At 40.3% G+C, this 15,931-nt stretch overlaps 1 protein-coding gene across 1 annotated transcript in view; it reads right to left on the bottom strand.

The window, feature by feature from the left end:
* The window catches only part of PRELID2 (PRELI domain containing 2), a 63,872-nt gene that overhangs the window by 41,514 nt on the left and 6,427 nt on the right, over positions 1-15,931 (bottom strand). The window contains exons 2-4 of the mRNA XM_057748141.1: positions 10,401-10,458; positions 8,234-8,307; positions 6,544-6,704 (exon numbers count right to left, since the gene is read on the bottom strand). Of these exons, the coding sequence (XP_057604124.1) occupies positions 6,544-6,704; positions 8,234-8,307; positions 10,401-10,458 (293 nt within the window). The remainder of the gene's footprint in view (positions 1-6,543; positions 6,705-8,233; positions 8,308-10,400; positions 10,459-15,931) is intronic.

Raw genomic sequence — 15,931 nt, 5'->3', positions numbered from 1 at the left:
TATCAATTACATTCCCACATAGTACAACAAAAATCTATTTATTATAAGAACCAGAAACTGACAAATACATACATTTTAAAGTCTAGGAGCAAACACAAAATAGTAAGAAATTAGTAAGCCTATCTTGGAAGGTAAGGTTTCAGACGACAGAAATCATGACTTCTCATTCTGAAAAATTTAAAACAATACACTCCATTCCCCACTTCCAAGACTAAATGCCTGTATCCTGCTCTACATGATAAACAAAGCACATTCCCACAAGGGCTGACTTTCAATTTTTTTATTTTGGATTCAGTTTCATTTTTCTATTCTTTGATTTGACCCAAGTGTCCTAAGGTCAAGCAGTGCATCGCCCCAGCCTCTGTGACTCTGGAAACCCAGGCAGTACCTCAAAGCACCGCGTGTGACGGCCCTGGGTCTACAGCAGCCACGGTCACGGGACGAGCCAAGAAGAGAACCCCAAATTCAGCGGAATTCAGTCCATGCCAAACGCTGGCACTGACCCCTGCGTGCTATGCTCGCCAGTGCTTCAATCTCGCTCTGGAACTACAAGAGAAGGGTTCCTACTCCCGCGACTCTCAAACTGAGGGGCTCCTACTCCCAGAGACCGTTGAGCCGGGGAAATGCAAAATCACAATGTGGAACATCTCCCCATGGCATAACGGGAAATAACCATAAACACTGTTTCTATATTAAAAGAGGACATGCTCAAGGTTAGATCAAAGGTCGTGAGAATTTTAAGAAAGCCAGGACAATAACAACACTAAAATCATGACACTGAGCACCAGCATTTACTGACTACTGCGGGCAGGCACTGCTCCAAGCTCTGCATGTTCGAACTCACTTGAGCCTCACAACAGCCCTCTGAGGTAAGGATATCATCCCCAACAGACAGATGAGCACACCGAGGCTTAGAGAAGTCAAGTAACTTGTGCAAAGGCACATAATTTGAGTTTCAGAGGTGGTTTCTAACCCCAGAATCTAGTCAGTTACTGTGACACAGGACAGGAGAGACGCTGCACGGCCCTGAAGGAGCTAGGCTGGCTGTATAATGAAGCAGATCTCTATTTTGGACAAATGAGCCAGATGTGGAAAGACAGAAGACTGTGAGGCTGCCTGAGTTCCTGGTTCCCGGCCTTGGTAGGCCTGATGACTGGTACAGAGATATCCCTGTATTCATTTGCTGTAGTAAGTTTCTATTGCTTCCAAAGCATAACAAGACAACAGGTACCATGCTGAAAAGGAAATGTGAAGAGGAAAACCGGTGTGCAGTGGTCCTTCTTACTAAACTCCAATGGTGTGTCCCCAGGTGCCCATCTCTCTGCCAAGCAGCCCATGTGTCTCAGAGGAAAGGGACCCACCCCCCATCTCTAGGGGCAGATCCTGACTGGTGAGGGCCAGTCAGCCCGTATCAGGATCGGATCACTCCTACTGGTCCAGGAGGAAGCAGGTGATCAAGGCTGCCTCAAAGAGCTTCAGGGAAAGGCCTTTTCCCTCTTGATTGGTATGGGTTCTCCCACTCTCACAGGTCTCTTTCCCTCACTACATGAGGACAAAGAAGTATGCTGACGCTAGTCACTGCTGGCAGCCATGCAGAAACCCAACTTGAAAACAAAATTGGATACACAGGGAAAGGTGGAGGCGAAAGAACAACAACTATGAAACTGCAGCCCACTTGGTTATGAGATAACAGAGTTCCTTAGGAGAGGAAGGGCAGGGTCGTTGCCAGCAGCATAGATTCTAGAGCCAACCGCCAGGGGTCTGAATCTGACTCTGACACTTACTGGCCATCTTAGCTAGTATAAGGTAACTTCTCTAAGCCTCAGGTTGTAACATGGGGATAATAATAGTTCCAACCTCAAAGGGCTCATTTGAGGATTAAACGAAGTCATTTATATAAATTCATATGTACACATATACATATATATATCAAGCACTTAGAACAGAGCCTGGCACGTAGTAAACACATAAAAGTGATGGCTGGAATCACGTGAGCCAGGATGTCTGTATTTTCTGTGGAAGGTGGCCTGATCGGTATAGGAGAAGGGACAGAACAAGTATAGGAGGACGACTCTGAGACACGGAGTGCCAAGCTGGACTCTGGAAAAATTGAGATGAGTGCAAAACATCACATCACTCTAGCTTCTGAAAAGGATATACATTCCAGTCCATAAAAACTGCAGGAAGAAAATGTCCAGTGAAGTTATTAAAGGTGTATAAATACAGCTGATTCACTTTGGTGTACCTCAAAAACTGGTATGAGTGTAAAGCAATTATATTCCAATAAAGACCTAAAAATAAATAAATAGATAGATAAAATTTACCATCTTAAAAAAAAAAGTTATTACAGGAAGAAAGCATATTAGAAATACCCAGTTGTGTGATACACAGACAGGGAAAGACTGATGGAGCTCTTGCCCAAGAAGGTGCCACAACTGCAGACGCACCAGCAGGAAGCCAAACTGAATCTATATAGACACAGAGCAAGGCTTAGCCAGATTCTACAGGAAACCCATTCCGGGCCATCTCTGAATTGAGCCAGAAGGCCATGCACAGGGACAGAATGACATCTGATTTCCCGTCACACACCCACACCTGCTAACCAACACACAGCGTGAAGGTCTAATTTTAGACTCAGCAGCTGTGACAGCATTTCTTTTTCTTTAAAAAAACGACCATCCATATTTCATCTTCTGGGTGCAGTAGCTAGCCACTACTCTCTCACTCCCTGCAAAGGAGGGGAATGGAAGTAATTATGGGTCCTTCTTTCTTTGATGTCCCCCCCAAAATTACCCATTTAGAATGTCTGCCTAAAATGCCTTTTTAAATCCATGTCAAGACCTAAGAAAACATAAGTTTCCCAGAGTCTGAATCACAGCTGTCATCACATCATCCCCTGCTCAGAAACCTTTGTGTGGCCGCTTATTGCCAAAAGAACAAAACCCATTCTCCATAACCCGGAATCCAAAGCAACCTATAGTCTGAGATTAAGTCCGTCCTTAAAAATGCCCATATTCCTGCCTCACCATTTTGCTCGAGGTGGGGTCACTTCTCAGCTCATAGTGACATCACTTTGGGTAAGTTATTTAACCTGAGCTTCAAAACACCGCAGGTGAAGGATCTAGCTTTGACTTTGACATAATAGGAGTCAATAAATACTGGCCTGCTGTGTCAATAATCAAAAAGACAGTGTTTTGCAGAGGACAAGAACATAACACACCAAAGAAAGGAAAAAGTATAGTTGGTCAAATGTTTTTATAGAGGAATCTGGTAATATGTATCAAAATATAAAATGCACATAACCTTAGACCCAGAAATCCACTTGCTCCATCTACCTTAAAAGGTCATCGAATAAGTGAGGAAATATGTAATCATAAAGATTTCATCACATCATTGTTCATAATAGAAAAAATTCAGAAACAATCTAAATGCCAACTAGGGTTGGACCAAGAAAATTATGTAAACAGACATAATTCGATGATGAAAACTGCTTCTTGTTTCCTGAATTTAGTATTTTTTACAAGATACATGTGTCATTTTTTCCAGAATCAGAGGGACTATTTAAAAAATAATTTTTAAAAACACACAATGGAAAAAGGTCCTGAAGGATGTTTTCCCTGGATTCTCTGGGACAGTTATCATTTTACAAAGAACTGATGAAGATTTACTACTGCTTTTCAGACCAGCCAATAGCCCAGAAAGCTGATAAAATGAGGCTGAAACAAGGTATATGAAATGAAAGACTTCTGTGTTTTTTGCATAAAATCAACCAATTCTGTCCTTTTACTACTTCTACAAAAAAAAGAGAAAAAAAGAGCTCTATTCTTTACCCACAACTTTATAGTTAATCCCAAAATCTATGTTCTATATGAAGCTCTTGACATGAGGGAGACTGAGAAAAAAAAAAGCTAGTGGGTGGTTCAGAGCAAACCCACCTCAGACACTAATAAAACTTGGCATTCTTACTCACTCAGTGTGCTGCTGGAGCATTCTAGAATTATCACTATGGGACCAAAATTATGGGGAGCAGAAGGGATTTGCACAAGTGATGGGGCTTCAGACAGATTTTAGATTTCTGATTTTTGGTTATTTGGGTTTGAGGGCTTTACTTCCCTTAAAATGATAGGCAAATAAAAAATTCAAACCATACAGAACAGAAAAACATACAGTAAATCATCCTCTGAAATCACAGTTCACAGGAATAACCACTATTAACATGTGGTGCTTGTTACAGTTTGCTTTCATCTGTAAACCTATCTCAGAGGAATTCATCATTTCGCACCCATTATATTGGCAAAAACAAAAAAGTATGTTAAGTCCTGGCAATGTTGTAGGAAATGAGCTTTCATGTGCTGCTGATGAGAGTGTAAACTAATGTATTAACACATTGGTGATAGAATCTGTATAAACTTAAAATGTGCATGTTCTGAGAACCAGCCACATAACTTTTTTTTAATCAAGGAATAATTCATATATCATGAAATTCACCCCTTTAAGGTGTACACTTCAGTGGTTTTAGTATATTCACAGAGTTGTGCAACCATCAACACTAGTTCCAGAATATCTTCATCACCCCAAAGAGAAATCCCATACCCATCAGCAGTCACTCCCTCCGCTCCTTCCTCCTTGGCCATGGCAACCACTTTCTGTCCCTATGGATTTGCCGATTACGGACATTTCAAAGAAACCAACTCAAACAATATATGGCCTTTTGTAACTGACTTCTTTCACTGAAAATTGTGTGTTCAAGCTTCATCCACACTGTAACATGCATCATTACTCCATTTCTTTTTATGGCTGAATAATAGTCCATTGTAAGGATATACCACATTTGGTTATGTATTCATCAGATGATGGACATTTAACTTGTTTCTACATTCTGTCTATTATGAATAATAGTGCTATGAACATTCCCACAAATTTTTGTGGATTTTTTCAATACAGTGTAGATTGCTGGGTCAAGTGGTAACTCTATGTTTAACTATTTGAGGCACTGAAAAACCATTTTCCATAACAGCTGCACCATTTACATTCCCATCAGCAGTGTGTGAGGGTTGCAATTTCTCCACATCCTTTCCAACACTTGTTATTGTGTGTCTTTTTTATTATAGCCATCCTAGCAGGTTCAAAATGGTATCTCACTGTGCTTTTAATTTGCATTTTCCTAAACACTAAAGATGTTGAGCATCTTTTCATGCACTTATTAGCCATCTGTATACCTTTTTAGATAAATATCTCCTCAAATGTCTTGCCCATTTATTAACTGGGTTGTCTTTTTATTACTGAGTTGTAACAGTCCTTTACATACTCTGGATGCTAAACCCTTGTCAGATATACGGTTTGCAAATATTTTCTCTCATTCGCTCGACTGTCTTTTCACCTTCTTGATAGTGTCCTTTGAAGCACAAAAGGTCTTCATTTTGGTGAAGTCAATTTTACCTATTTTTTCTTCTGTTGCTTGAGCTTTTGATGTCATATCTAAGAAACTACCACCTAATCCAAGTTCACAAAGATTTACACCTATGTTTTTTCCTAAGAGTGTTATAGTCTTAACGCTTTCATTAGGTCTTTGACCCATTTTGAGTTAGTTTTGTATTTGGTATGAGATAGAGGTGCATCTGCATTCTTTTGAATGTGGATATCCAGTTGTGCCAGCATCATTTGTTGAGAAGAATACTCTTTCCCCATGGAATTATCTGGACACCTAGCTCTTTAAAATCTACCTGAAGTGTTCTGCAGCTTGACTGTGGCAGTGGTTACACAATTGCATATGTATGTGTTTGCCAAAACTCACTGAACTGTACACTAAGAAGGATACATTTTGTTGTATATAAATAACAATTAAAAATTCTCCTTTAACATAAAGCTGTATGTCAACTATATTTCAATAATAAAATCAATTCTCCTTTAGAGAAACGTTTACATATAGCATATACAAGGATCATATGCTTCACAAATATTATAGTACTGCTTATAGTAAACAGTAACGAGAAACCATCTGAACGTCTGTCAAAAAGGAAAAAAGCTAAATGGAATGTAGTATAATGATAGGATTGAACATTATGCAACAGTTCAAAGGAATAATCTAGATTTTATAGATATCACATGGATAAAGTTCAGAAACATTCTACTAAATGAAAGAGATAAGTGCACAATGATTTACACAGAATGAAAGCATATAAGTAAAAAAGAGAAACAAAACCATACTATACCAGTTCTATGAGTATCTAAAGGTATCTCTTAAAGGTCTGGAAGAATACTCAATACACTCATAACACTCACTGCCTCTGGAGAAGGCAAAAAGGTGTCAGGACTGGATAGAATGGTCAGAAATGAGTTGAGCTGTCATTTTTTCCCCAATAGGAAATCTATGTATTGATTACTTGTATGATTAAAAATTAATAGTGTATAATTTATGAGTCGTAAACAGAGGTTATATGTATGGAATCACAGCTTTTTAATATCTGTGCTCATTTGTGCTTCCCTGCACCCAACCTACACACACACACACACACACACACACACACACACAGGCGATCTTACCAATTTGGATTTTCCATACTTTCCCGGAAGACAGACTCTTCCTTCATGGATGCATATTGTGTCCACGTAAGGCAGTGACTTCGTATAGCCATGTTCCTTTCCTGAGGATTGAACCATGATTCCTCTTCTAACTGGATATTAGGTACCTTTAAAATGTTCACCTGTCCAAAAGAGATGGCTTTCTGAATTTAGGAAGAGGAAGCTACATAAGGACTGTGTCCAGAGTTGCTTTCCGTCTTGGGGAATTAAGAGGACACATGATCCTGATATACGGATGATGGCTCACCAACGGCTGTAAGTCCTTGATAATCAAACACACTATGACCTTACTAAACACTGGTGAGGACATGTAAATGGCCCAGGATTTATGTAGGCTGTATAGTCCCTGGCCTGATTTCCCTAACTGCTGAACGCTAAGCAAATTATCAGCCTCTCGTGTCGTGTCTCCTCTAGGGCTGCTTATGGCCTTCTCAAATTGACGGATTCTAATTGGGTCCACTTATGGGCTCACATGCTGGACAATATCAGATAAAATATTTTCTTCATTCTAAACTCTGTCCGATATCTAAAAATGTATGCTTTCCTAGGTGGAGGAAACATGGAAAACTACAAAGGCAGAATTGTACAAGTCAGAGGTGTCTTTAAATTATTTAAGAATGGAGATACAAGACAAACTTGAATGCCTTTTTAAATAATAGATTCAAAGCGTGTATATAGGGCAAAGGCAGGGTACACACTCTGTGGAAAAAGCCAGCAATAATTTGCTGCATATACTGCAACATATTACCGTCTGGAAAATAAAAGAAAGTTCATTTTCACTGTCATATCAGCTGTCTTTCCACTAAAGAAAGCGACAGTCTTAACCCATCATGAGGAAGTGATGGAAGCTGCCATGTTTTCTACATACAGCCCAGCACAGCAATTTGCAAGCTAGCCAGCAGGAGCCTTGCTGGGTTTCATACCACACACAGAATCACTTCCGGGTTGAAAGACCATTTGAGACATTTTTAAAAGTGCACATCTAGATGCTCTCCTCTTACTAAGGATTCTAAAAGGACTTTGTCAATAATCCCTTTGTTAAAGCAATGTGATTAAAAATTTCCACTTACCTTTTTCCAACAATCACCAGAGTGCTTAAGGATTTCAAAGAGAGAAAACAATTTGCTATCATGAAGATTTCAGCATCAACACCATTACTTTACAGAAACACACACAAAAAGACTTACAGAAGGTGCTGAGAACATTATGCTCCCAAAACCATTGTCTCTGAGAGTTAAATGCAAGCTGAAGCTTTTCCCTTCCTTACTGAAGATCAGACTTACTGTTTACCATCTGCCCACTTCTGATCATTCTCACCTAAGTGTCACAACTAACCATGGACAGAGTAGAAAAGATGGTCACTTCATGCAAAATGTCCAGAGTATCTTTTCACATAATTGTAGCTCATCTCTGTGTACACTAAGAGCCCTCCACAAAAGACAGAACAGACAGGAAAAAAACTATCTCTGGTAGCGCCTATCAAAACAGAGGTTGGAGAGGAGACAGATTTCTTCCCTAGAAGGGCTCTGAGGTAAAAGAACTGGGGAAGTTCTAACACTCCTTTACATCAGATAATGCTGTCTCTTCCCGTGACTGTTTGAGAATCACCCAGTGTTACACCAAATCCGATTAAATTTTGAAGTGAATTTACCTTCCTTAAAATTTCTGGAATCACATTCTGACAGACTGCGATCCTCTTTCTATAGATGATCCCTGTCGACACATCTAGAAACAGAAAATTTTCACACTCAAAAAAAAAAAAAATGGAAGGAAATGTATTTTTGTTTTAATGTCAATAAAACATTTAATGTCAACCTCAATTTTCTATGTGTAGTCAGCAGAATTCCATAAAGAAAATATTTAACTCAAAACCCAACATCCATGATCACTTTTCTGGGCCAAATGCCTCCAAATACCTGTGAGCAAGGAGTAAGGGTAAAAGAGCTGGCCACTCACACTGCACATTCTAAAGTCAAGGACAGAAGAATCGCAAACTGTCCACTGCTCTGGACTACTGATGTCAGCACAATGAGTCGCCTCAGCTCCAACTAAGAGGATGTTTTAACAAAATGATGGAGACTCCGATTCTGCCACCTTCTGCACCAAACATGTTTTCAGGCACAGATTTCTGGCTATAAACTTCAACCTATAGTTAATTATACTGGGCATACTCTTCTCTCATAGGGGAGCAGACTCCCTGTGGCTGGAACTATTCTATTTTGGAACGAAGTTTACAGAATAGCACTAGGGACATTTTTTTTTTAATACAATAAATATGAATTGAGAAAAAAGGAAACCAAGTCAGAGAAAAATATAAACTTTGAAGTGTTGTCTTTTGCTCTGTGAATTACTGTGACTCATCCATGCTCCTACAGGACTCCTCAAAGCTCTGGCTATAACTGCCCTGAACCTTGATGCAAACACCCTGAAGTTGTCCGTACACTAAGAAACTGGCTCCTCTCCTCTGCCCACTGGCATGCTTTTGGCCATCTAATTCAATGTCTGCAGTGCACACAGAGAATGCATGAGCCACTCCCAGAGGCAAGGATGCCCCTGTCGTCAATGGTAGGAATTACAATTAACCACTTTGGAATATGCACGCTGTTCTCTCATTTGATATCCTCAACAACCTAAAGGCAGGATTGTGATTATTTTCCCATTTAACAGATGAAGAAATGGAGCCTCCAAGAAGTTAGGTCATGCAGGACCTGAAATCAGACTTTTCTAAGGTCACATGACACCTTTCTCCCACGAGTACAGGGACCTCAGAAAATAGCTTTTAATTATATTTACAGAGTTACGGAAATGCAGAAAATACCCTTGCAAAGACAGTTCTCTCTTCACCAAGCAGAGAGAAGGCCTCAGAGTCACAAAATGAACAGTAGCATCACACGTTTTCTCAGAAGGTTTAAGAGCATGTAGGCCGGGCCTGGGTGTCTCCAGAGGCTTACACATGGATGACGTGCATCACTATAGCTTCCTGCATTGCCAGATCTCAAGTTCAAACACTGACAGTGAAAATGCTTCTATCGAGATGTGAGTGGCAGAGAACTGGAAAGACTCCTATACTCCAGTCCAGGCATCGGTAAACATCTCCTGCAACGCGCCAGATGGTAAATATTTTAGGTTTTGTGGGCCACACAGTCTCTTTCACAACTATTCTATTGTTTCAATAAGGAAGTAGCCACAGACAATATGTAAACAAATGAGCGTAACTGTGTGCCAGTAAAACTGTATTTACAACGGCAGGCAACACAAGCAGAGGTTGTCAAGCCCCACTCGAGTCAACACTGAAACATAGTGCGAAGCAGTTTTCATTCCATAATCTAATCACTTTACAGTCACATCTCATACATGCTACTAGTCACATTTATCTTGCCATGTATAAAACTATACATGAATATATCAAGGGACATAGCCATGTGACCTCGGGCAAGTTACTTTGTGTCTCTAGACCTTGGTTTCTTCATTCATTAAACAGGAGTAATAATAATAATACCTACCCCTTACATTGTTCTGAGGATTAAGTTAATAAAAGTAAGAGAGCCTGGCACACATTAAGTATTCAAAAATGTTAGCTGTCACAGCTGTCATCAATTCTTAATGGAGAACGTGACAAGAGCGTAAGGCGAGGTTTTAACTGCTAGAAATTCTGGGTGCTCTTATCCATCAGTCACCTCGAATACAGAACTATGCCTGTTAATATACCTGTTTAAAATATAATAGGCCACACACACACACACAAAGACACACATCTTTACAAAAATCAGTATCACTTAATGATCATCAATGAAATAAGGTATATTCAGAGAACTTACCTTTTTTTTCTTCCACAGTTTTTACAGAGATGACATTTTTATCCATGGAGTTTGGATACTAAATGAAAACACATAAAGAAAAATTACCATTCATTTTTTTTTACCAAAGTGAATTACTTCATAGTAACCAGTTATTTGCAGGAATAGTAAATATTTTCCAAGCAATCTCTAAGGCCAGTTTTCAATCAAGAGTCTTAATTTTACTAATTCAGAATAGGTAAGGGAGATGCTGTCATCAACTGGACCTGTATGAAATCCAACCTTCTTTAGAGTCAACCTAGCTCTGGGTGGAGAAGGGGAGGTTAGGGTAAGCTAATCTTAAATAATACTACTAACACTGAACCAGCCTTATATAAGTCAAGAGTGTTCTTTGTATGAGGCACTGTGCTAAATGCTTTACTTGCATGGTCTTTCTTAAAATCAGCCTCTCTGTTGTGACTAGGTCATGAGATATCATTATCCCATCTTTCAGAAGCTAAATGGAAACTAAATAAAATCAGAAAGCTTGGGGTTACCCAGCTGGTTAGTGGTAGAGCCACAAAATTAACCCAGGCCTGATATCAGTATAGCCAGGTGCTCAATAAATAATTTATTTATGCATGTATGTGCATGGCTGAGTCACTGCTGTACAGCAGAAACTGGCACAGCAATGTAAACCAACTATATTTCAGTAAAGAAAAAAATACAGAAAAAATAGTTTATTTATTGATTAAATGCCCCTGAAACACAACTTGGATGCTAATAAAGCTGATAATAGCTACCATTTTTGTCCTAGGCTGTTTAATACATTATTTCAGTTTAATTCTCAAAACTATTCCGAGTTACATGCTAAGTTTTTTCCCTTTCACGTATGAGAAATTAGGCTTGGGTAAACTAAGTAATCTGCTCAAAATCACCCAGCTAATGAGCGTCAAGACTGTAATTTAGCCATAGATCCTTACCGTAATTTAGCCACAGATGCTTTCTTTTGCCTTCAAGGCCTGCCCACCCAACCTACCCTCAAACACCTCAGTCACTCAAACCCCACCCTTTCCACTGCTCAGGTGCAGAGACGCCAGAGGTAGAAGTCCTCAAAGCCACAGGACAAGCAGGCTGAGTGCCCCCCGGGCTCTATTCCCAGAGGTTTACGGCTTCATCATGTGATCTAATCTGAAAGGAAAATAAATTACAGGGAAGTCTTTTCCAAAGCACCATAAGGCGGTGAGGGGGAGGTGAGAGCAGTGAACCGACCTGGCGGGGGGACGACGCAGGGCCCTGCCTGGTAAGCGTGACCTGTAAGCCTTCTGAACCCAGGAAAGAGTATACAAAACTCCGCGAGCCGGGCTCTTCCCCACGCCGCGGCAGCTGTGGGCCTACGTGCCTGCGTATGCACGAGAGGCTGACTGAGCGACCGATTTTTCAGGGAAGAGGGTCCATCACTTTCACACATTCTTAAAGATATCTGTGGCCCTGAAAGACCTGGGCTTAGAACACAGACTCTGCAAGAGCAGGAATTTTGAATCTCCACCAGCCAGCAGCGTCTGGCACGCAGCAGGCACTCAATGAACATTTGCTAAATGAACGAACAATCTGGAAGATAAACCTCGCTGACCTCCGGGATCAATGTGGAAACTAAATCTTACTCCCTTTGGGGACCAGGGGGACCAATCTATGAAGACAGCAGCGGGCTCAGCCCTCAGCATTCTCAACACCGCCTCAGGCCCTGTGCTGTAAATTAAACTCTGCCAGTCACACTTTCACGTGGGCAACTGCAGTCTTGAAAACTAATCAATACAATGGCTTTTCTTTCTTTTTCTTCTTCTTCTTTTTTTTTTTTTTTTTGCCACACTGCACAGCTTTCAGTATCTTAGTTCCCCAACCAGGGATTGAACCTGGGCCCCGGCAGTGAAAGCACCTGCCAGGTCCTAACCATTGGACGGCCAAGGAATTTCCCAACATGGCTTTTTACATATTTATTTATTCATTCATTCATGTTTGCTCCAGAAAAAAATGTTCAAAATTACGATGCCTGTTTTCTTGAAGTTTAATCTTAAGTATTTTCTTGAAGATAATGTCCATTACAGGGGGTCAGGTTTAGCCATTCTGTCCCTCAGCAAGGGGGCCTCATTTACCTAACACCCTTGAAGCTAGGGAGATATCTGAGACTCACACAGATGCCCTTAATTGTGTGTGTGTGTGTGTGTGTGTAAATCAGAACTTTTATACTAAGGTAAAATCACAGTAGGAGAGTGTTGCCTCTACTACAGTTCTAGTTACTCATTCTATTATGTTCATCAATACGTCCTGACTGACTGATTATTATAAATGCACTGTAAGTTGCAGAAGATGACTGAACTAAATTATGAAAGAGGTTGGAAATGTAATCACCAGAGAAGGCTAATGATAAAATTTTCCCAAGTTCTGATTACTTCACAAAGTTATCAGTGAAATTCCTAAAGATTATACACTCAGGGACTTCCCGCTCAGGTTTGATCCCTGGTCAGGGAATAGCATGCTGCAGGGTGTGGCCCAAAAAAAAAAAAAAAAGATTATAAACTCAAATGCTTTACTTATACTTTCATATAACTTTAACATTTGCTAATTAAGGTGAAGGGTATCGATTTAAATAATAGTGACAACTATTCTTCACTTCAGTTTTCTGACTACCCAGGCACTGTTCCAGGCACTAAGGATACAGTCATGAAACAGACAAAATTTCAGCCTCTTAGAGTTTACGTTAGTCAGAAAAACAAACAACAGTAAAATATAGAGGGAGAAAGTAAATCAGACTAAGGGATAATAGGGGCATGGGAAATCATGAAGAGGAGCCACTGTAAAATGCTTAAGGGTCACTCGTTAGACAATTCTTGCAAATTACAAAGTAAAATAGAAGTTGTCTCGGCCAAACACAAGAAATCCTAAACTTGGGAGGGGGGCCTGGGGGAGAATGTCTATATGTATGTGTATGGCTGAGTCGCTTTGCTGTGCACCTGAAACTATCACGACATTGTTAATCAGATACACTCCGATATAAAATAAAAAGTTAAAATGTTAAAAAAAAAAAAAGAAATCCTAAATTATTCACTCTAGTAGACTCATTTGCAAGATTGAGGTCATTTTCCCATGCAACCACTTTTGCAGTTGAATAGACGTGAGCCTCAAGTTTCCTTCCATACAAGAACAGGAAAAGAAATCAGAGGTTTATTTACAATAGCTAAATACCATGACATAAAAGCACATGTTTTTTTTTAATTAAAGATTTATTGGGCTGAGGCGCCCCCTACCAGGCATTACTTGAAATGACCTAGCAGCATCTTGTGGTAACTAGAATATTCGTGATTGAATGCACAAAAATGTATCTGAAGTCAGGTAATAAGGGGTCGAGTGAGGGAAGGCTGCTCAGAGAGGGTCACCACCAGGAATGCCAACTGGGAAGACAGGAAGCACATGACTAGGTTTTTCTGGACACCTTTACAAACACAGTGTGACAGTGGAAACGATTCAGCTAGATCAGGATCAAGCCTGTCGAAGACTTCCTGGGCATCTGTGCCTGTGCAGAGTGCTGTATCAGAGGTCCCCATATGTACAACCTCACTTCGTCCTCCTCAAAATGAGTAAACCTGTTAACCAGCATTAAGACAAGGAACCCCTGTGTTAAGAACACGATGGCACAAAGCCTGCACGTGGGCCGGACAAGCCTGGGATCTTCTGGTCCCCACTCCACACTAGAGACTCTTCCGGAAGCAAAGTGGTCTGATGACCCAAATATCGAGCAAAACCCCTTGCTGTCCTTGGACCTCACTCAGTGGACCACAAACTTCAGTGGCTAAGAAATACCGCAGGGGGCTGTGCACATTTGCCATACTTTCTGGGTGACACAGGGATTTTTCAAGGTGCATTTGAGTTCATTGTGAATTTACTTATAATTTTTACTTTCTGCACAGAACGTATAAACTGACCCCTTCTCTTTCCCCAAGATATAAATGTGTTGCAAATATCACTGCCTATATTATATGTACCGTAACAGTCTAACAAGGGCAAAATGTAGACTCTCCTACATTGTCATACACCTTGCTTTTATTTGTTTTACATATTAAAAGGCAAGAGGCCAAAAGTTGCAAAATAATGGGTAACAAACAAAATATACATTAAAACAAACATACAGCTATGAAGAGTGATAGGCCAAGAAACAGAGTCCATCCAACTACAGTGATAACATTCATATACTTCTGGGAGTAGATTCATGACGATAGGCTATATTTACCTTTCTTATTTACAAGGGGAAAAATATAAGCTTTCACAAAGCCTACTCTTAAGAGAGTAAGGAGTTATTAAAATATCAACTTTCCAAAAAGCTCAGAAGTCAATGCCTGCCTCTCATAATACTCCCACCAAAAAAGTCAATGACCTCCAAAGGAGCCATTGTTTACCAACTTCCAAATGGCATTATCCAAGAGAGCATAAGGAAGCAGTTAAGCTGATATATCTATATTAGTCCTGCAAAGAAGGCCAAGGGGAGCTACAATAAGTCTGGTATATTAACATATCAGTTTTATAAGCATTAAGGGAATTTTTGCTACGCAGGCTGTTGCCAAACATGTACACACAAAGGGATGGAGCTGCTGAAAAGAGATCTGGTGTTTAGGTACACAAAGAAATCACTGTGGGCTGTGCCAAACTCCCTTTACGAGCTACATGCAATAGTCTATCTTAGAAGCAAAGTTGATTTTATACCAAGATCAAAAGATTAATCAAAATGTCAATGATCAAAGACTAAACATATTTAAGTCAACGGACATTTTGAGTGGCTGTTCATTGGCCTTCCCAGTAGGAGGATGAAGTAGAAAGAACAAAGGACAAGCAGCCAAGATGTGCAGACCACAGTGCTGCCATCTGTGAAGCCGGGGCCGTGGACCACCAGAATATCCTCAAAGGCCCTTCTGGCAGGACAAGTTATGATTCTAAATAAAGGCCAACCAACATCACTTCACCCTCAGCCATACCAAAATGTCCCAATAAGGCAATGACATAATGAAGTTTTTTAAAAAGAATAGTTCATACAATTGTGACACAAAGGAAAATTCTCTTCCCTAAACATTAAATGCATACACAAACCCAACGGATTTAAAGATACAAAGTCTACAAAATAACTAATCGGTACTCTTCAAAAGCACCACGGTCCAGAAAGCACTAAGGAACTGAAGAGAACACTAAGACACAACCACAAAATGCAATGTGGGATCCTGGATTGAATCCTAGACTGAAAAAAAATCATATTAGTACACAAGTGCCCAAATCTGAATAATGACTGTAGAATAGGTAACATGGTATCAATGTTAATTCCCTGGTTTTAAATATTACACAGTGGGGACTTCCCTGGTGGTGCAGTGGTTAAGAATCCACCTACCAATACAGGGGACACAGGTTCGAGCCCTGGCCTGGGAGGATCCTACATGCTGCAGAGCAACTAAGCCCGTGCGCCACAACTGCTGAGCCTGTGCTCTACAGCCTGTGAGCCACAACTATTGAGCCCATGTGCCACAACTACTGAA

The sequence above is a fragment of the Hippopotamus amphibius genome, chromosome 1 (genome assembly GCF_030028045.1).
Source record: "Hippopotamus amphibius kiboko isolate mHipAmp2 chromosome 1, mHipAmp2.hap2, whole genome shotgun sequence".
Lineage (NCBI taxonomy): Eukaryota > Metazoa > Chordata > Mammalia > Artiodactyla > Hippopotamidae > Hippopotamus > Hippopotamus amphibius.
The sequence above is the reverse complement of the archived record's forward strand: the minus strand, read 5'-3'. Positions and strand labels throughout refer to the sequence as shown.